General features: G+C 42.7%; 1 protein-coding gene across 2 annotated transcripts; it reads left to right on the top strand.

The window, feature by feature from the left end:
• Positions 1-72: 72 nt before the first annotated feature.
• Positions 73-21,478, top strand: arhgap24 (Rho GTPase activating protein 24). 2 transcript variants are annotated; one of them, XM_088392518.1, is made up of 10 exons: positions 73-328; positions 3,204-3,410; positions 6,475-6,562; positions 16,038-16,160; positions 18,051-18,258; positions 18,511-18,643; positions 18,722-18,795; positions 19,290-19,411; positions 19,475-20,618; positions 20,770-21,478. In XM_088392518.1, exons 2-10 carry the CDS (start codon positions 3,219-3,221, stop codon positions 21,047-21,049), a joined length of 2,364 nt encoding a protein of 787 aa, XP_088248644.1. In that variant the 5' UTR covers positions 73-328; positions 3,204-3,218; the 3' UTR covers positions 21,050-21,478. The 2 variants fall into 2 exon arrangements, with proteins under 2 accessions (XP_088248644.1, XP_088248645.1); XM_088392519.1 differs by lacking the exon at positions 73-328 and adding an exon at positions 11,374-12,130 and having other exon boundaries at positions 3,368-3,410.
• The last annotated feature ends 270 nt before the right edge of the window (positions 21,479-21,748 follow it).

Genomic DNA, 21,748 nt, shown 5'->3' with positions numbered 1-21,748 from the left:
TTATATGATACCTATAAAAATAGATTTTGCCGATGTATGCTGACGTCATGATGACTTCTACATGTCGGGCTGCAGCAAGTGTGTGTGCATGTGTGTGTGGGCTCCTCCTCTTGGAGCGAGAGACTGTTTCAGCATGCACACATTGTGAGAGTTGAACTTGTGGCCACATTTCTCCACACAGTGAGTGAGTCGGGGCAGCGACACAGTAAGATTGAACGTCATCTCCCATTTCTTCCTCCTCCTCCTCCTCCTCGTCTTGTTGTTGACACGGGCTGTCATTCCACACTGGATTTATCTCGGAGAGCAACACCTGGTTGATTATCTGAAGGTGAGTGATATGCTCTGTTTTTTGTTGACGGGTGCTTGGTGGTTGTGTGTCTCCCCCTTTTGATGTGTGAGAATAAAAAAAGGTCGAGACTTCATTAAGCTACCTTGCAGAGACGTTTTCAGTGAGGGTCTACTGTGGCTGCAGTTTGCAGACTGCACTGCCTCACATCGAGAGTCATCTCATGTGGAACTGCTGTAAGGTTTTAAATTTTTCTTGTACCTGCACAAATTATTTTTTTTAATCAAACTATATGTCTTATATCCACTTGTTGCTTGGAAAGAATTTGCAGGAGAATAAATCTGCAGGGCATACTGATTTGTGCCAAATAAACTCAATTAGTTTGTATTCAATATATTAAATTTGATTTAATGATAAAATATTGTATATAAATATAAGAATGCATGGTTTTTTTAATATATTTCAAAATTCCATTTAAAATAACTGTTGTCGAGAAGAGGCATCTTGTTGGACAATATTTTTTATTTGTTTTTTCATTAGTTAAAATAACTTAGCAAGCACAAAAAAACGCAAGAATGCATGTTTTTAAAAAAAATATGTATTTATAATTTTCATTTAAAATAAATTTAGTCTAGAAAAGGCATCTTGTTGGACAATATTTTTTATTTGTTTTTCCATTCATTAAAATAACTTTTAGCAAGCATAAAAAAAACTAATTGCCCTCTCATGTCTCGACAATGCACGTTTTTAGACAATCCCATTGTGTCACACGACATCTTCTGGCTTTCCATTCAATGCACCAGTGGATGAAATTCCCATCACATAGCTTTTATTTACATGGTTTGTTGCAAGGCTCCAATAGTCCCCCTTCCACCTGGCATCTTCACAGAAAAAGAAAGGCACATGGGACGTGATGAACCCCCCCAGTGCCCGGAATATGTTTGCAGAAGTCACTTCACAAGCTGTGCTGCTGGAAAGCTGCAGGATCAGGTTGCCCGTGTCAGCTGCCGTACTCTGCTGTTCCCAGATCATTTGGTAGTTTTTCAAGCTACTTCCTGGTTTGAAGCACTACCAATTTGATTCAAAAAGGAAAAGAGAGTAATGCTTGCATCATCGCCAAAGGCTACATTGTAGACGACGAAGGGGAACCACATGTGATCCATCAACGTTTATCCCTTTCAAGGCGTTATGAGTCTTCACATTGCGTGTGCTGCTTGCAATCATGCAGTGACGTCACAGCGTGGGTAGTCGTGACTGATCTCGGACCAACACGATAAATCCATAATTGGTTCTCCCTTTGGACGTTAAATCAAGCAAGAGTCTAATTGTACTTTATGTGCTGACCAAGGTGAAAAATCTGTCCTGGTGTTATTTCTGCGACACTTCCACATGAAGTCAGTTCCTCTTTCACATCCGCTGAGAAGCATGGCCTTCGCTCCACGCCAGAAGGAGCAAACTGTTGTCCAAGCTTTGCAGCTTTGGTAACCGGGGTTATATTTGTCTTTAACACATGTGGGTCACGGGGGCCCCACCGTGCAAGGCTCAAAAGGGGGAGGAGATATATTTGCAGCACTGACAAGCAATATGACGTATATATGTTTCCTGTAAAATTTTGCTGTTGGATTAAAATTAATCCAAACCTGGAGCCAAATTTGGATTATAATGTTGAGTTCAAAATATATGACTTAATTACCATATTTTTTTTAGATGTTTTAATTGTATTTATGATTAAGTCATATACAGCCCATTAAAAAATGAAAATAAGATATAATTATTTTAATATTATATGGTATTTATATTTTATATTTATATTTTATAGTATTAAATAATTCTTAAGTTTTATATTATACAATTTAATGTGAATAAAGTCTTAAATAGAGGAGAGGAATATAATGAGGAAAAATATTTTATTTTATTACATTTTATGAGGTAAAAGTTATATTTTACAAAATTAGAATGCAAAAAAAAAAATTCTGGATGAATATACGTTTTTTTGGCAAAAGTGCATCCGTTTATCATTCCGCAAACTTCCTTCATACAAACCGACGTTATCTTGTTTTGGACAGCTTGTGTGGGCCTCTTCTTCTTCACACGGCGCCATTTTGGAACGTCAAAAGGGCTCATTGCATTTGACTCACCACAACCGAGTATAGACCAGACTCTTGCCTTTCTGCCACACACAAACTGACTCACAGTCGTCTTCTCTCACGAAACAGGACGCGACGGAAGGGCACCCTGGACCAGGCTAAAATGAGTCCAAATTAGCCCTTTTCAAATTGCACCTTCAACGCCACAGCCGAGAAAAGGCCTTTTTGTATACAACTTTCTCTCCCCACGGCCGCTTCCTGTGGTCACACAAGATTCCACACTTTCAATTTTGCAGCCTTTTCATAAAACCTTGAGCAGTTCCAGCAACAATCGACAAAGTCTCAGCCAAGAGGAAGTCCATGGATCTTCCCTCGCATAATTATTCCCAGAATGAAGAATTTTTTTGTTCATATTCCAAAGGACAAAGAAAAAATGTTTGTTTCCAGACGTGTAGAAACATAAACATGTTTTGCTAATATTTCAACTTTATTACACACTTGGATTTGGAAATCACCAAAGCAACACTTAACCACACTTTAATTATTATTTTATTTATCTTTTTATTTGCTCCGTTTGGCACATTTGCAATTTGTAAGCACCGCTGGGTTGCCGCATCTGGTCGTCATCTGGACCTGTTGCTTGTTTGGCCTCACACCAAGCCCAGCTCAGCCAGAGTCACGGAGGTTTTAATGCTGAGGTCAGCAGATTTCAAGCAGGAGTCACTCAGCATTGCAGACCATGTGTTAATGGGTTTAAAATGAACGTGGGAGATTCGGAAGTTTCCTTCAACTTGAAATGACGATAGATCTTTGTTTTGGTCTCTTAACAGGTTTGAGTCGCCGTGATGGACGAGCAGTCCCATGGCAATCCCCAGCACGGCGGCTTGAAAACCGGCGTGGAGGCCCACCAGGGTGTCATCAGATGCGGCTGGCTCAGGAAGCAAGGTGGTTTCGTCAAGACGTGGCATAGCCGTTGGTTTGTTCTGCGAGGGGACCAACTCCTCTATTACAAGGACGAAGAAGAGAGCAAATCTCTGGTAAGTATCGCAACTCAAAAATCACGCTTTTTGACAAATAACGTGGAGGGGAGTTGTCGATTCATCTGATAATCGATTATTTGTCGATTAATCGATTAATTTGTGAATTACATCGTTTTTGTTGCCCAAAGAATTTTTCAATAAAGTTGAGCTGCTTTCAAATATATGACAAATATGAGAACATTTTGTGCTAGGGCTTGTTTTTCCAGACGATTGTTTGACAGTCAGTGCATAGTATGTGTGCCGAGATTTCAGTGACTCATGCAAACAACAAGGCAACCTCTTTAGTGACTGTAACCAAGCAGCTGCTAGCCGCGAGCATGCAAAGACTGGACTGAACAAAGACCCAGACGGACACATTTTTGGTTCTCATGACAAAGCAAAATGTAGACTTCAATTCTAATTCTTTCCACGTGTTTAGTTAAACAAGACTCTTATTCTTTTCCTGAAGCAGATTTTTCCAGAACTTTCAAAGCAAGATTTAATACTTTGCAAACCACGCTCATTGCTCAGTGAACAAAAGCTAGCTAGCTAACGTCTAAAGGTTTAACCCGTTCATGTTAGCACAAAATACAAAGTTAATGGCTTATCGTTACTGTTAAGCAGGATGCTTAGTCAAATTTAGCTAGCTAGCAATGGTTTCCACTCATTAGGTTATGCTAGTCAGTTCTTGGCTAATGGATTTGGAATTCTTCTCTTGATAGATGCAGCTTTGACATAATGTTGTGTTTTTGTTTGAAGTCATGACCTTTATTTAAACAATGACGAGCAGACTATGTACCGACGGGTCTTAGGGAATCACTGGCGGCATTTAGGTATTCGACAATAACAACTGGCGAAAAGCCATTGTCGCCTCAAGAGGTCGTGTTGTGTCCCGCGCGCTTGGGCAGCCAAACCTCTCCGAGCAACGTGTGGAATCCCAAGAATGGCAGCCCGATGGTAGCGCGAGGTCACTAGCATGCGTAGGGTAACGGCACGTGTGGGCTTAGCGTCGACATGCTATCTGCCTGCCCTCACTCGTCAACTGAGTCGCGCGTCACTCGCACTCGGATTTCACCGTACGCCAACTATAAACAATAGTGGCATTCATTAGCCGTCGTGATCATTGCATATAAATCTCGTTGTCGTAAATCTGTGCCAGTGAATTACAGTATTGTTCAGAAATGCGCTTCAAGTGATTATGTATTTTGATGGAAACGATAACACAACGAGGTCTCATGCAATGACGAGTTTTAATCTGACCTTGACATTTCGCCCTTGCTAAATGCAATTTGACCTTCGGCGCTATCGTCATCAGCGAACGTGGCTCCCATTAGCACAACCGCGGCGTGTATTACATGGCCGCTTGCCACCTGATGCATCATCGACAGAAATGCGCCGACTAAAAGCACTCCATCCTATTTCCGCATTATTCTTTGCACGTAGCCCAATTACAAACTGTCAGTGGGTCTGCACGTCCTAAAACCGATGGACGGAAAAGGCCAGCAGCTTCCTTCGTGTTCTGTTTTCTAAATCACATTTATGACTTCAGGTAGGAGCTGTGGGAATTTGAAGGAATGTGCACAAGTGACTTGAGATGTCCTACATTGATCTTTCATGGAAGTACATCCATAAAAGCATAAACTCAAAAGAGCACTTTGGACTTAATGACTTTTTTTTTCTCCTCTTATACTTTTAACAAGGTCAAACAAAGACACTGAGAGACATGCTGCACTCAAGCGTCCAATGAGTTCTCGTTAAGAAGATCAAAGACGTGGTTTTTGGGAAGGGCAAAGCCACTGCAAGGTTTTTTACAGTCCACAGTGAAGTTATTGGGCCACGACTAAATCTTAACTGTGTTTTGAGTTCAGTTGTAATTTTTCTACCACAATATTTTTGACTACTACTTTGCCAGTGACTCTTGAAAAGAGGGATTTCGGGAAAAACAAGAACTCACTGACATCTCAAGAGCTCCCACTGGGTTTGACTTCCTGACTCTGTAAGACCACTGAAGCTGGACGCCAGTAATTAGGAGATACAAAAAAAAAAGGGCTTAGTGGTGGTGATCAACTAGCCAGTGGCTAATGACCAATGACTTGCAATTCAACAACTCTGTTCCTGTTTATGACCTGAATTAAAAAAAAAAAAAAAAACCTTGGCAGGATTGATTAGCTTGCATCCTGAAGATCATATATCTCTAGGAGGAACATCTCCTGAAGTGTGTATAACAATAGCCTTGCTGCAAGTCAATATGTAGCTATTCCAAAATGCCTGACTTGACATTTTTTGTTCTATTTTCTGTAAATCTGTTTTTTCTGCAAACATGTTCACAATTTCTTCAGAATATTTCAGGAAATGTAATGCGATAATTTATACATTCCCATCACTCGGCTTTGGCAAAGTTCTGCCCTCAACTGTCCACACGTTATGAAAACAGAACATCCCTAGCAAAGTTTCGCCTCCTCGTGTTTGTATTTTGGGGACATTGTCATTACAGCATTCCCCTTTCTAAACGACTCCTCCAACATAGCAACAATATACAGACGTTTAAAAAAATTGTTGGTCTTTGCGGTCCGGCTTGAGCACTGCAAACAAAAGGCCACCACGGGAGATGTCAGTGGGCGTTGTGGTTGAAAAGTATGGAGCAACCAAAAGCCACACCCCTCAAAAGCATCTTGTTTCCTGCCACCATGATAAAAGTCCAATACAAAAAACATCAACTCATTTTTATAGAAACATCCAAGTTCTGTCCTACTTTTTACAACCTTTTTGCTCTGAAATCACCTCGTCTGGGGCCTCAGGTTGGGTTTCCACTACATCCCTGTTGTCACAGTTACGGCCCATTAAAGTGTCCAGAACCAGGACCCCCCACTGATCTTGTTAATGTTGTCACTGACCCACAGCTTGTCTTCATTATCATGAACCTTGCTAATGACCTCTATCGATTTGGCACCCCGGGGTCTTTTAAAACTCACACTTCAGTCCAAATGACTGTAAAGTAGGTCAAAACTTGGATTTTGATTGTTTGGGCTGAAAACACTCACAGCGTGGGATTGAAATGTTCCGTTTTGTTCTTCTTCCACAGGGAGCCATTTTCCTACCTGGCAACAAAGTCATAGAGCATCCAAGCAACGGTGATGAAGCGGGAAAATATCTCTTTGAGGTCATTCCAGGTAGGAAAAAAATCATTCCAAGTCATTTTATTGAATTTATGAAAAAGTGATGTTAATGGAGTTGACTCACGAATGAAAGCCAAGGCTCGTTTTGTTTCTAAGTGATGCCATAATGGGGAACACGGAATATATATAATTATCCCGATGCGTTCAACGCAAAACGGTGGGAGAAGTAAATGTCAAGTGTTAAACTTCACATCCCTGTCTCAGTATTGCGGAATTTCCCTCCAAACAACTTGCGGCTAACCTCTGTTAGGGTTCTAATGCTACCTCAAAAGTAAAACAAAAATGGCCAGGTTGACTTTGTCTCCCATTTTGGTGTATGAAATGCAAAAATACCAGGTCAACTTTGTTCCCTCGATCCTGTGCTGGTGTTTTATTAATACATAGGAATCACACGACAGCTAGAGCTATGCTAGCTTTTTATGCTAGCAGTTACATCCCTCGCACTTACACGCAGTAACACTTTGACAAGAATTTCTAAAGTAATATTATGGTGGCCATATTTAGCTCCATGAGAAAATATTGTATATGTTAAGTGTATATTGTCTTCTCGTACTTTGAAGCTTTTAAAAAAAAGAGATAATTGGGGGTGCGTTTTTAGGGTGTTTATGCTTCATTGGTCAGAGAAGTGAAACTTCACGAGGACACACCCAGCGTCATTTCGGAAATAGGCTGAGTGTGGCCCAATACTCCAGTCAGAAACATGTTGTTTTTTTCAACAAGTGTGAGGGCAACTGAGTTTATATTGTAGTTAACAAAAAAAAGGCTTCAGTCTCACTTCCTTCTTTCCAGAAAGCGTATTCTTTCTATCCTGTTTTGGAATAAATATCCCTGGTGAAGCCTCCTTTGACCAAATTTGGTCAATTTATTTTCTTAAATCTATATTATTGATTAATTCCCTATTTGTCATTGACCAGTCTCATATATTGAAATTGACGTAATCTCTTTGACAATGGATTTTGCACACATGCAGTTTTTTTTGGCAAGGATTCCTAACGACGTGGCCATTTTATGGGCTTCGTCTTTCAACTTCATATCTGAGCCTGTTATAGCTTCAACATTCATCAAAAATATTTCCATTGCACCGTACCACCTTGACTCAGCTCTACTTGCTTTGGCTTGGAACAGTCAGTTTTGGTTGGAATGGTGTGAAGGAGACGTGCCAACATACAATAGAGGAGAACGTGAATTCTCGTATTTACTTTTACTTACTACAATTCAGTTTATTTGAGAGGAGACTGCTGACCATAATGCTGGTAGTGTCCAGGTTGGGCTAACATTAGCATCTGCGGGTTATTTTTGTCATTTCTAGCCAGCTAGCTATTATGACATGGAACCTGCTCGACCCTTAAGCCAGAAGCAATGTCTGATGATTAAAAAGAGCAGTAACTGGTTTCGACATAAAAAAGCATCATTAGCTGCCATGTGTTGTCTTCGTCATTTTTTTTTAATATATGATGATTGAAGGCTTGTTTTCCGTTGCCTCCCCACATTCAGGTCGTCGTCCCTCAGCAAATTACCGCGACTGTTTACGCCATCCCCATTTGGGAAACGCGTCTTGTTATGAGGAACTGAATAAAGAAGTCTCAGAGAAGCAGGAATGAAAGGAAAAAGCACAACACATTTATTCCATTGCTTTGCTGCCGTGCAAAGCACAGAACGGGAAGTGATGAGGGCGGGAGGGAGGCTGGGGGATATGTTGATGACTTTCCGAGGAAAAGGGAGAAAGTCGTACAGAGATGTCTGTTGTCTCGCAGTTTGATGTCGCCCGAGGCTGGAATCGCTGCATTTTTTATTTTTGACTCTTTTAGCAAAGTTTTGTCAAAGTTCTCCAAATTCACCTGCGCTCGCTTCTTTCCTTGCCCCCCCCCCCCCCCCCCCCCCTCATCTTCCCTCATCTTCTCCCCGCATCTGTGTTTCATGTGCGCAGTTCAAGGCAGGAGAACGTGGTTACAGGGAAGCAAATATTTAGACTACAATCCCATTTCAGCCTTGATCCCGCCAATAACTGTCTGCGGGGCACCGATGCAACCGTGACATTCTAGTCGTGTTGAAACAAGCTAGCCAGATGTTGCGCTAAAGAAGGAAGACATGAGATATGCACAGTATGCATACTACACTTTTTCAAGTTACATCGGATCGTAAGATGCTGAATAGATATGCTGCTTTTTGTTCTGCGTAAAAGGCAAAGTTACTTTAATGGTAGATCTTTGCAGTATAAAAGAGGCTTGACTTTCCACATAGTATCTTAATGGTGCATTGGAACATCTCACTGATGGGGATCAGGCTTGTAGTCTTATCTGGTTCATCCATTCAGGAATGTCAGGTATTTGTGAGCAGGCAGTCTTCTTATTGCGGCATATTGTGACACCCCCCCTCATAATGGATGGATGGATGGATGGATGGATGGATGGATGGATGGATGGATGGATGGATGGATGGATGGATGGATGGATGGATGGATGGATGGATGGATGGATGGACTTGGTTGTTTTTTTTCACACTTGATGGGTGGGAAGGCCCTCTTGTGACTCAAGTATTACAGACATTCCAAATTAAATTATCCCAAAGAACCAATCCTCATTTATTAAGGTCTCCAAAAATATGTGAGTCAGTAGCACAGGAAGCATTCCTCGCCGCGTTGTCCCTGCGGCTTGATGACCAAAGTCCAAAGGTTTTGGCTGTGGTCTGAGTTCACCGGGTCACAAACCCTCTTCATTCCTTTCCCATTCCTCGATGCAAAAGAGGACTTTGTGGGTCACGTTGCTGTGCGTAGGCGAGCAATAAAATCTGTTTACGGGGAGAGGTTGGAAAGTTACAAGTCTCTCCTGAGTTTTCGTTCCAATTTATAAGTCAGTTAAAGTATGTAAGCCTCGTTTTCTAAGAGCTTTGCTTGTGCAGGAGTGATATGATAGAGTAGAGGGGTAAGTAAAGACGAGGGTGCCCTCTTGTGGACATCTCGGGTACTCTGTAAGCTTTTAGGCAAAGCAAATAAAAGCATAAATTACACAAGTGTACAAAATACGCTTATATATAAAATACACAATATCAAACAGTAACGACTACGTTGTTTTTAAATCTGAGGACATTTTGCATTTTCACAACTATACCTATAAGGGTTGATGTTTACATTTTAATTACGTAAGCATCCTCCCTTTGTAATAAAATGTGTGTGGTTCAGATTATAGATTGAAGCGCCACTAAAGTAATCAATCAAGCATATCAATTACTCTGCCACTGACGTTTCAGTGTCACACCACGTGTGGATGAATAAATAAGTCACTCTAAATGCCTTACACACCCCCACTGAATTCTGTCAACATGATTGGAAGCTTAGGTAAGCAAAAATGGGACTTTAATTGCAATGACATTTTGCATTTTACATCCAATCATTATAAAAGTATAAAATTAACAAACAGTTATTTCTGTACAAATAATAATAAAATTTCATTATGACAATACTATGTACCATTTTTTATTAGTATTAATTATCTATATTTTAAATATGGTACATTTTATAAATATAAGAAGGGTTTTTATTTTCATGCTTATTTTGTTATTGGTCTTGCTCTTTTTTAGATGATAGATATTTTATTTGTATTATTTTTATAATTATATTATTGTATTTCTTTTGCCTTTTACGAATATATTTCAAGTTTTATTTTACCTACACGCACCTTACATTTAAGAACAAATTTAAAATGGCTCATAATAATAATAATAATAATAATAATAATAATAATAATAATAATAATAATAATTGATAATGATGTAACCGACAAAGTAGATACAGATACACATAAAACAATAAAAGTAGTTAAAACCATTGAAATTCGGTTTCACCACAGCGATAATTAATAATTGCATGCCTTGCCAGCATTCCAAGTGACTTTAATGATGTCATACATGCATGCAGTACACAAGCAGTATGCGAGTTAGTGAGCTGCTACGGCGTGATGAACTGATTTAATTAGCATTCCTGCAGTGTGTCGTAAATCTGTGAGGCTGAGTTGTGAAAGTGATTTTTTGGTTATGATGTCTTCCTGCATGTGAAGTGTGTGGTGCATGTGTGAAATTTACAGGCCAGGAAAGACTCAGCCATATCTGGCGGCAACGGTTTTGTCGCTCCAGCCGCTACTAATTAAGAAGGCGGACGCGTGGCTTCAAGCTAACCTCACCTAGCATCATATAGAATTATACGCTATCACATTTTGTGCATTTACAAAAGCACATTATTTTTATTTTTTATTGTATTTATTTTTTAGTTTGTATTTTTTATTTATTGTTTCTTATTTTTTTAATTTTTTTTATTTTAAAATTGACTCTATTTTTTTTGTTTTTGTTTTATGATTTCTGCTTTCAATATAACAAAAATTGCATCAGGTCCACACACAATACGGTCGAGGGAAAAAAAATATTTATTTCCGCCCATCCGTGTTCCGAGTGCATCCATCGTCTTCCTGTGTGTCGTGTGAGAATGTGGCTTCCCTGGGAAGAAACGCTCGACGGGAAGTCCAGCTGGCTTACATAACATCCAAATTGAAGGGTTCACCATTTGACAGTCAGACTCACTGTCACCGCATATCTCTGAGTACGTATCAGGTTGGCCAGGTCACATTTTCGGGATGTTTGTCCAACACTTGAATGTTTACACCGACAGTACATAAACTGGTCCCGTTGCATAAATATTTAGACGTCTCCCTGTTTCCGTTTTATGTCGGACTGCCAACAAGTTATTACGATGTATTCATGTTTAGTCAGTGTTTGGTTGTGAGTAGCAATATTTTGTTTATTATGTTGTCATGCAGCTCCCATTCTTCGAGGAGGTCTGTGCTCTACTATATAAATGAAATTGTCCCGGAAGACCAAAATTAAAAGCGATAAAAGGGACCATTGAGGAGATTAAAAAGGGCTAAGTGGGTCAGCAAGAACCTTCCTGCGAGAGCAAGAAACCCAGTTTCTTACCCCGTCTTGGCCTACCAGTAGCAGCAGGAGCAAGCACGGAAAGCCCGCATGTCTGTATTTATAGAGCTCTGTGGATGAGTCATTTGGCCAAGCTTCTGCTCCTGGTCTGCCAGTTTTACAGGTCTCCACTTTGGGGAGGGCTGCTTGATTTACGAGGCGACTCCCTCCCCGCAGCCCTCGTTCCCGCCCTCCCCTCGCCTGCACCGGCTTCCAGCCTCCCCACCCCTCTTAACTTCCCTCAGAGACGAGCAACCGCTGCTCTCCAGGGGAAAAAAAAAAAGTTTCTGGGAAGAAACGACTTCCTGAGGAGAAGGCAGACTACCCCGGGCCTGACCTCGCGTCGGCCGAGCGCTGCAATGCAGTTTCTTCCACCACCCGTCGGGCTTGTGCGCAAAGCAGGAGCTGTATGAAGACGTCAAGTTGCAAAGAAAGGAAGGGGGAAAGAAGCACGAGTGTTGTGGTAGAGAAAGAAGACGGCGGATCTATTTGTGGCCAGGGATAGGAACCGATGAAGACTTGGGGCCGGTGGGCCGGGGGGCAACCACAGCAGCGACGGGGCTGGGCTACTCCTGCGGCCCATGGACCTTAACTCCAATCCAGGTTTGTCTATGAGTGATGTCTGCAGACAGGTTAACACTCGGCCGGGACTGTTTTATAGCTCATATAATTAGACTTTGGACTATTTAAAGTGACAGACTGATGAGCGGAAAGAGTCCAAGTCATATATGAGGTTACTTTACTGACAAATGATTGTAGACTTTGCCTCCTACTCGTGTGTCATGTTCGGAAATTGTTGAATTTCATATTCGTTGCAGCACGAGAGCGTCCGATATTCCTGCAGCGTACATCTGCAAAACATGTACTGTGGAAATATTTCTATTGTCAATGGAATTTCCTCTTCCGTGCAATCCGCCAGTTCTGATGCATTGAATTTAGAACAGCAAGTGCGTCCAGCTGGCTTTTTTTTTTTTGCTTTGTGCAAGATAACCATGAAAAGCAACGACTCCAAATTTCCATATCTTGGTTGACAGCATGTGTTCCAAACCAATCAAGAAACCACACTATTGTGTGCGCAGCATGAACATCAAGGGGCTAAGTAAAGTGCCCTGAGGCTCTCCTTTGTTGAATGGAGGTGTGCGTTTTCTCTACTCTTGTGAAGTCTGTCAGTCAGTTCTGTGTGTTCTGTCTTAAAATAACATCAAGAGGAGCTGCTCATCACAACAGTTTGAAATTATAAGCTCCTAAACCGCACATGTGGCTTAAATGCCACTCGAGCGTGTTTGTAGTCCAAGTGTGCAGCTTTAAGAAGATCTGCCCTAAGGCTAAAAATCCAACCTTAGTTTTAAAAAAAAAAAACATCCAGCTGGCTCATGTGTCACTTTGCTACACATCATGATCAGATAGATAAGAGTTTACACTAAAACATTCGGATATAATTGAAAATTGTATTTCTTAAATTCTGGACTTGGGAGATACAGACAGGACATAAAGGCTACAAAAGTATACACCCCCCCCCCCCCATGTGACATAAAAAAAAATGTCGTCCGTGCCAAAAAGCGCCACTGAATGTCTGCATTCATCACCCGACGGTGACCCATTTTTTTTCTCCTCTGATCCAACCGGCGCCGCTTTGCTCGGCTTTGTCAAAGACAACAAAACAAGGATGTGGAGCCACGCCGGCGGCGGCACAGACGTGGCCCTCTAGCCAAAGTTTGATTCTCACGTGTAAAAAATGATGCGGCAAGAATCCACCTGCTCTGCTCTAATCCACATGTCAGTCGCTATGTGGCAAAACGAAGTTATGGAGCCTGCTGAGTAACAAACGTCAGATTTATCTCTCTTTCCATCACAATAATGTCCCTTCTTGACAGGCCCTTCAGTACCTAAAATCAATCCAGCAGATGAAAATCCTGACTTACCGCTCCCGTCACATCGCCAGACTAAAGTCATTACTCAACAAAACTGTGAAATTGATAATACACACTTCCTCCTTTTTTTACTGCTAATCTTTTACTTTCCCACGGGGGGGAACTCATGCGATAATTTGTCACAATAAATCAGGAGGTTGTGGGACCTTTAAAAAAAAAAAGGGGGTTCAAAGGAATTCCCAAAAAAAAAAGGCTCAGACTACCAATTTTGGTATGCAGGTGTGCATCTGGCCTCGGGCTGTTATCAGTGCTGAAAGGTGATATTAGCAAGTATTACTGAGTGCTCCATGACTCTTCTCACGGCTTGACATTTTTGTAACACAAAGAGAAGGCTTTTTAAAAAGACAAAATAATATCAACCAAAGCTTTTAAGTGTCTGGTCATTTGATTCCCTCGCAAGCTTCCGACCAGACAGTTCCTATTGCTGAAGTGGCGCTTATATAATAGTGTATTTACAGCAGCCTTGGCAGAACACACACACACACAGTCTGTTTTTTGCCCGGCGTGAAAACAGAACGGAGGCTGACCACCCTTGAACGTGATGACCCCCCTCACCCCCTCCCACCTGGACTGTCCCAGCAGCTGCAAAAGTAGGAAAACCACTGTGGTAGATTTCAAGCTCATGTTTTCCAGAAAAGATAATTATTCTTTTTTTTTTTTTTGGCCGCCATGATTGCATCTTCGCCCTTTAGACGGAGTCAGTCAAGCAGACCCCCTTAGTTGTTACTCATTGAGCATCAGATGGTAATGGATAGCCATTGTAGCTCTATGGGGGTCTGTGTTCTCCGGCAGGCAGCGTCTTTAGGGACTTGGGTAATGTTGCCTCGATAGCGACATTGTCGAACATTGATACCACCCACCTGGGGGAGGAGGAGTAAAAGTGGAGTCTTGTATTCGATGAGAAGAAATGTACCACGACGGTTGAGTGGGGACACCCAGAAGCAATAATAAGCAAGCATCCTCAAGTTGAAAAGTTTTTTATGAAACAGATTGGCGGGTCATTGAATGAAACATGGGAAAGCGAATAGATGACATCATCATGTTGAAGCGTTTGTTTGGAGAAGCATTATGGTGTGAATGGGCCTTCTCTGTTTGCTTATGGGGTCGCGGCTGAGATCTTCCCATTGTGCTAAAGAGAGGCGTGTGTGTGTGTGTGTGTGTATGTGCATGTGTGTGTGTTTGTGCACGCTCACCAACCCCCTCTGCAAACCTCGCCTCCTTGCCTTTCTCTTTCGCACCCTCTCAGCTGTGCTCATTCCCCAGTTCGGAGCCGCCGTCCTCAAGTTAAGAATTCTCCAAAAATACTTTTTTTTTTTTTGTTTTGCTAAGTCTCACCGGATGATCCATGACAGAGGTACAGCATCCAAGCGTTCATAGTTTGCCTTTGTATGGATTGCCTCAGTTACTGTCTTCACCATCAGGTAATTTTAGTTGTGTCATATTATGTCACATTGGATTGATGTATTTATTTTTTCATTCCCAAACAGATTAGCTGAAATCAAAAGAGTTTAAATTAAAGCACTTTATAATCTTGGATGCTTTGGTTGTTTGTATTGACAGGTGCTGTGATAAATTTTTTAAGCATTGTTGGTTCAGAAAATCGCTATTCTAATAGTGACGTTCTCCTCATTGTTTTTTTTGGGGATGTTATTATTGTTTTGTTTCTTGGCAAACATTCACAGGCTGAGTTCAGCCAAATGTTTTGGGCTAGCATCATTTATCAGTCTCCTTTTTTTTTGGGATGCCATAACTTATTCTCCATTTTTGTATGATTGCCAATGCTGTAGTGCTGTGGGAATGCTCATGACTATATTAGTGTTAGATTCTGAAATAATCTTTTTCTGTTTATGGGATCGCAGATACTTTTTAGTCACTTTGTCTTCAAATGTGTCAACATTCGCCAAAATTGGTGTTTTATTTGTGTTCAATTTTGACAAATTTTGTCATGTCAAAGAGTAAGAAAGTCCATTTACTAAAATTAATTCATCCTACATTGTTAGACTGCAGACTTGTTCACAATTCAGCAAAAAGCAAAATTTTTTTATCCCAATCAAAATCTTAGAGTTTGTTTTGGATGATAAAAACAGATTAGACTTGGAACATATGAACATCTGCAGGTCAGGTAGGATGCATTTTGCTTTTCAAAGTAATGGATTACTTTTATTTTGAAAAAAAGTGCAGTTAGGATTTTTTTTTTCAAGCAGGTAACATTGTTTTGCTACACATAGTACCTAAAACTTCATAATTACCAACATAAAAGCTAGCGAGCATCATCCTGACTCCTCAAGGTGCATCTACTGTAACTGACTGGTTTACGTATAACAACCACAAAGGTATTTGTGAGCCATTCCGAGCTTAGCGGAACGCTTTGTTGTATCCCACCTGTTTTTTTTTTTGTTTTTTTTTGGCGGGGGGTTGTTAAAGACTTCTCAGTGCAGCTGGTTTAGCTTCACATTAGCATGCACAGCTGGCATAGGCAGTTGCTGCTTTCCAATGGTACCATTAAAAGTTATATTGTTTTTACAATGGGATTCTTTTTGCTGCCTGTTCTAATCACGATCTACTGTTTTTGACAACAGGGGGAGACAGAGAGCGGATGACAACCAACCATGAGACCTACCTCCTTATGGCCAGCACCCAGAATGACATGGAGGATTGGGTGAAGACCATCCGCAGGGTCATATGGGCGCCTTTTGGTGGAGGTCAGTATGCAGCTAATGAGAAAATAAAACCAAAATTGAAAAAATTAATCATAGCACATGGCATTTGAACAAGGGTGTGTAGACTTTTGAAATCCACTGTCCAGTAGGTTTCCCTGCATTGGATGGATGCGTGCAAGCATGACTAATGTTGGGGGTTTTAACTTTGGTGTGTCCACGGGGTGCTTGTTATGGGGCACACGTGCCGCGTGCGTAGGCGGACCTCCGTGAATACGAGGCGGCGTTGGCCCCTCAGTTTGAGCTTTGACGTCTATCGCAGTTGACTGCTCTTGAAAGGGACGAGCCATTTGTCAAAGATGCCACTCGAAATGCGGCCTTTCTCTGCCAACCCCCCTCTCTGTATCCACACACACACACACACGTTTGGGGCCTTTGACATTGTGCTGCAACAGCAGATTGAGGCCCAACTGGCGGTGCGATCGGGAGCGGGCGATAACGGGGCTTGGCCGTCACGTCGTGTTGAATCCCGGGCCAGCTTGTGGTCTGAATTTAGACTTTCTGGGATGTGCTGCCGTGGCCTCTCCTTGTGGATCCTTCCAGATTTACTGCATGGTAATTAGCGGTCGACTTGTCCTTTGGGAACGTTCGCATGTTAACTTTGAACATAAGGCTTTTGCTTGGTGGTGTTTGCGGAACTCGCCTTCAAATTAAAACACAGCGGTGCCTCGTAATGTAAATTTTAAGCTATATGTCGTGCTGTAATAGCGGCCTTTACTCAACTTCAGATGGGGGACGGCTTTGATTTTTACCTAAATTCAGAATAAAAGGAATGACGAGAGGCAGACAAATAACACATTGTAGAGTGGCCTCATTTGAAAGTTTACTCGGTTCACATACTTCAGATCGGTAAGGCTGGGCAGGGAACTTGTTTACAACTCTGCACTTTATCTGAGAGACTGTTTATTTGCCTTGGTAGGGCCTACTGTTTTGGTCGACAACAGAGTTAGTTCACATTGGCACTTTGTAAATCGGTCCTATCTGTTGCATCCAAATTTAACAACATTGCAACAACCCCAGACTGAACTCCTGCAGGTCAAGACATTGACATTGTAAATAATTATGAATCATTCATTTGTGCCGGGTTCATCTTCACGCACGCACATGTGATTTGTGGGAAATTTTTCGAGACTCATGACTAGAACGTCTGCATGGATGACCTCCTTTTTCTTTTCCGCTCAAAACATTCCTTGCGAATCACTCGGCTGGACCGACACTCTTTGTAAACAATTTTCCAAATCTGAAAGGATTCATATTTTCAAGTATTCCTTGGGATTTTTTTTTTTACATGAACTTTAAACATTTTTGTCGGTAAAATGGTGGAATGCTGGCACTTAAAATCGAGTGCTTCCACTGTGTTGTCTTTCTCTAAATTCCTCAACAAACGCTTCCTGCTTAAGTTGATAAAGTGCGTCAACTTCAAGAGGGGTGAGTATAATAACAAGACATCGTGTGAGGTGCTATGATAAAACATTCTGATGATTTTGTGTCAAATAGAACAAGTTAGACAATTTGAACCAATAGGGTTTGCTTGAGGAGGATAAAGAATATATGCCTGTGATTATTGTTATATTGTCAATCTAGATGTGTTGTTCCACCTTTTGTGTTCAAATTTCAATTACTTAAAGAGGTTTCAAAACGGTTTCATTAATTCATTTATGACAGTTGCCTAATTTTCAGACAGTTTGGGAAATTTTCACCTTCTCAATACAGGATTCGCACAATTATACGACTCCCTGTGATTCCATTATTGAATCACTACTCTGTATTGACTATAAAATGTTGCTGCGATTTTTTTTTTTGGCATGTCCCATCAGGTCAACTTTCAGCTGCATGATTTGTTTGGCACAATTTTTACATTACATTACGTTGCAGGGATCTTTGGTCAGAAGCTGGAGGAGACCGTACGGTACGAGCGTCGCTACGGCAACAAGATGGCGCCCATGCTGGTGGAGCAGTGCGCGGACTTCATTCGGCAGCGGGGGCTTCGCGAGGAGGGTCTCTTCAGACTCCCCGGGCAGGCCAACCTGGTCAAAGAGCTGCAGGAGGCCTTTGACTGCGGAGAGAAGCCCCTCTTTGACTGGTGGGCTTCTTTTATCATGTGACCAAAAGTCAACACCTCGCCTTATCTGAGCAACCACTTTCACACTTGCCGTGATAACCATAAATAGAACGAGTCATTTGACATATAGAACATACTTTGTGAACTCTATGCATACATGTTAGACTTCCTGAGTGTCTCCAATAGCAGCAGATGGTCAGTCTTTAAAAAGAACCCCCATATCGACATGTCCGCTTGATATATGACGGCTCATCATTCATTCTGTCTTTGCAGTAACACGGACGTACACACGGTAGCTTCGCTGCTCAAGCTCTATCTCCGAGAACTCCCCGAACCCGTCGTCCCGTTTCATAAGTACGACGACTTCCTGGCCTGCACCAAGCTACTCGGCATGGAGGATGACACGGTGGGACGGATGTTCTGAAGGGGTTATTTTCAGTCAAATGTGCCGACGTGAGGAATTTGTGCTTTCTGTGATCTGCAGGGTATGAAGGAGCTGAGGAAGCTGGTAGATGGTTTGCCTCCGGTCAACTATAACCTTCTCAGATACATCTGCAGGTAGCCACTATGATGAGAATCGTCTATGTTAGCACTGAATTCCTAAAATTACAGGATAAAAAATCACAATATTAAAAAAATGAGACTACTGGAATACTAGTATGTTTTATACTTTTAGAAAAACAAAAATCATAATATTATGTAGGCAAAAAAAGAGGAAAAATTGGGTGATTGGTTGTTGTATATTTGATGAGATAAATAAAAAAAATTAAAGGGGGAAAACATTTAAGAATTTTTTCTCAATTTGGGGTGAAAAAGTTATATTGTGAGGAAAAAAAATCCTAAAATGAGAAAACAGTTGAGTCATTATTTTTGTTGCTAGTAAGAAAAATTCCCAATATTATGAGAAGAAAATCATAATATCCTGAGAATTAGAAATGTAGTGCTACTAAAAGGAAACAAAATCCTAAAATTGTACAGAAAAAAAAAATTGTTTTGTTTTTCCTTGACAGAATGTATGTTAATGTTATATGAATCAAATTGTATGTTGGCAGATTTCTTGATGAAGTCCAATCATATTCCGGAGTGAATAAAATGAGCGTGCAGAACTTGGCCACAGTGTTTGGACCAAACATCCTCTGGCCAAAATTCAAGGATCCGGTTGCCATCATGGAAGGTTCGTCTTGAAAACCCTCCAGAAGTTTCCGTGGCAAACAGTTGATTGTTCTCGTATTGGCAGGAACCGTTCTGGTCCAGCAGCTCATGGCGGTTTTGATCGGCCGGCACGACACGCTCTTCCCTCGGGACGTTGATTGTCCCGCCGGCCCGCCGGAGCTCGCCAACAACAACAACGCGGAGTTGCCGAGGCGACCCACGGCCCAGGCGGTGGTGGCCCAGAACGTGGAGAACAACAACATGCACCAGTGCGTCTGGGAGGCGGCGCTCGACTCTCCTTGCCGGCACGAGGACGAGCGAGGCTCCCCGCGCTCCGCCAGCCCTCGGAACATTCCGGGATGCTTCGACAACAACCGAAGCCCGCCGCTCACCATTAAAAAGAACCCCGCGTTCAGTAAAGGGAGCGGCATCGTCACTAATGGATCCTTCAGCTCCTCGCCGCCCTCTTCGGATCCAATTCTGGACAAGTGTCAGACTTTGATGAGCGGCGGGAGCTTACCAGGGCGGCGCAACGGGACGCTGAAAGGCTCGGGCACAAAAATGGGCACCGGCGGTGTTACGGGTGGCGGGAATGCCAACGGGGTTCTTCGCATGGGAGTTTCGGGCCCCGAGGCTGTCTCGGCGGTTCTGAACGGCCGGGGCGGTCTTTGGTTACCAAACGGTTGCGTCACGTTAAGGGAGGCAAGCAAAGGCCCACGCAACTGCCCCAACGCGGATCAAACGTGTAACCAGAACCGTTTATCCACGTACGACAATGTGCACCTGAACCATCAGAACCTCCAGCTACACAACCACGTGGCCCACGTGGCATGTCTTAGCAGCAGCTGCGAGGACAAGCAGAGCGTGGACAGCGCCACCTGGTCCACGTCCTCCTGCGAGATCTCCCTGCCGGAAAACTCCACCTCTTGCCGCTCTTCCACCACCACCTGCCCCGAGCAGGACTACTACGGCTGCCATTACCAGGATATGGACGGCCCCGATCGGGATGCCGGTGGCGGCGGCGGGGAGTCGGGTGGGGACGATGGCAGGGATAGCGGCAGGGAGGCCTCGGGAGTGGACGGCGCGGTGAGGAACGGCAGCGAGCCCAGCAGCAAGTACAGCGGAGGAGGAGGAGGATCGGGAGGTCACAGCGCACTCCACAGCCTGGTGGCCAGTCTCAAGCAGGAGATGCTCAAGCAGAAGTCCGACTATGAGGCCAGGATAAAGAGGTGAGCTAATGCTAACTATTAATATTGGAATGCAAAAAGTAGGCCAATGGAACACATTTCCACTTGCTGAGTATAAAATTGTAAATCTAGGCTGACTTGAGGCTTCATCCTACCTCTCTCCCATGTTCACCAACCTCTGTTCAATTTCCAGCTTGGAGCAGCGCAACCTGGACCTGGAGTCGGAGATGGTGAGCCTGCACGAAGAACTGGACCAGGAGCGTAAGAAGTACACCATGGCGGAAATCAAGCTTCGCAACGCCGAGCGTGCCAAGGATGACGCCGAACGCCGCAATCACATGCTGCAGAAGGAGATGGAGCAGTTCTTCTCCACTTTCAGCGACCTCACCGCCACCAGTGGCAACTCTGCCTCCGCTGCCGCCACCGTCGACCCCCGCCGGCCCGATCGCAGCAACCCCATCTGGATACAGTGAAGGTGGGTGGGGCTAAAGACTACAGAGTTTATTGTGACGGTACCGAACGGGATCTAGCGAGGAACTAGTGGAGAGGAACTTCCAGGAGTCTTCGCTTCCGTTAGCTAAATGATGACGTCGCCCGGGGTGACGTCTGGGTGAGACTAAATGTAAATAAAACGCTATTTAAATATTCTCAAAGGCTATGTGACACGATACGTACAAAACCATTGGTCCTCAGTTCTTGCTGTCTCTTCTCTTCTGCTCGTGTACATAAAGCAAAAAGTAGGAGGAATGCACGTTTTGTGTATAAAGAAAAACAAATACGCTATTTAAATGTACGTATGTAAATGTTCACACTGTATACACGCTTGCACTTACTTCCTCGTGCTTGTCCATGTGCGTCGGGTTCTTGACCAAAAAAAATAAACAACAGCGAGTGTGTAGCAACGTTATGCAAAATTATTTTGCAAAAAAACCAAATACGGTATGAGACAGTCGTTTTAAACCTGCTGCTGGTCATTGCAGGTGCAAAAGATATGTGCCGATGCTAGGTGGCTACATGTTAGCATTTCTATGAATTGTACATACTGTATTTCCCTCCCACCTAAGAGGAATAGACCCAAGAGGAATAATGGCCTCACTGAAATAGCTCCATTGATAACCAAAACAGCAGCACCTATCACCGCATGTCAAATGTCATCTTTGTGCATCTCCCTC

The sequence above is a fragment of the Syngnathus floridae genome, chromosome 12, assembly GCF_059516105.1.
Source record: "Syngnathus floridae isolate MCC-2025c chromosome 12, RoL_Sflo_1.0, whole genome shotgun sequence".
NCBI classification, from domain to species: Eukaryota; Metazoa; Chordata; class Actinopteri; order Syngnathiformes; family Syngnathidae; genus Syngnathus; species Syngnathus floridae.
The sequence above is the reverse complement of the archived record's forward strand: the minus strand, read 5'-3'. Positions and strand labels throughout refer to the sequence as shown.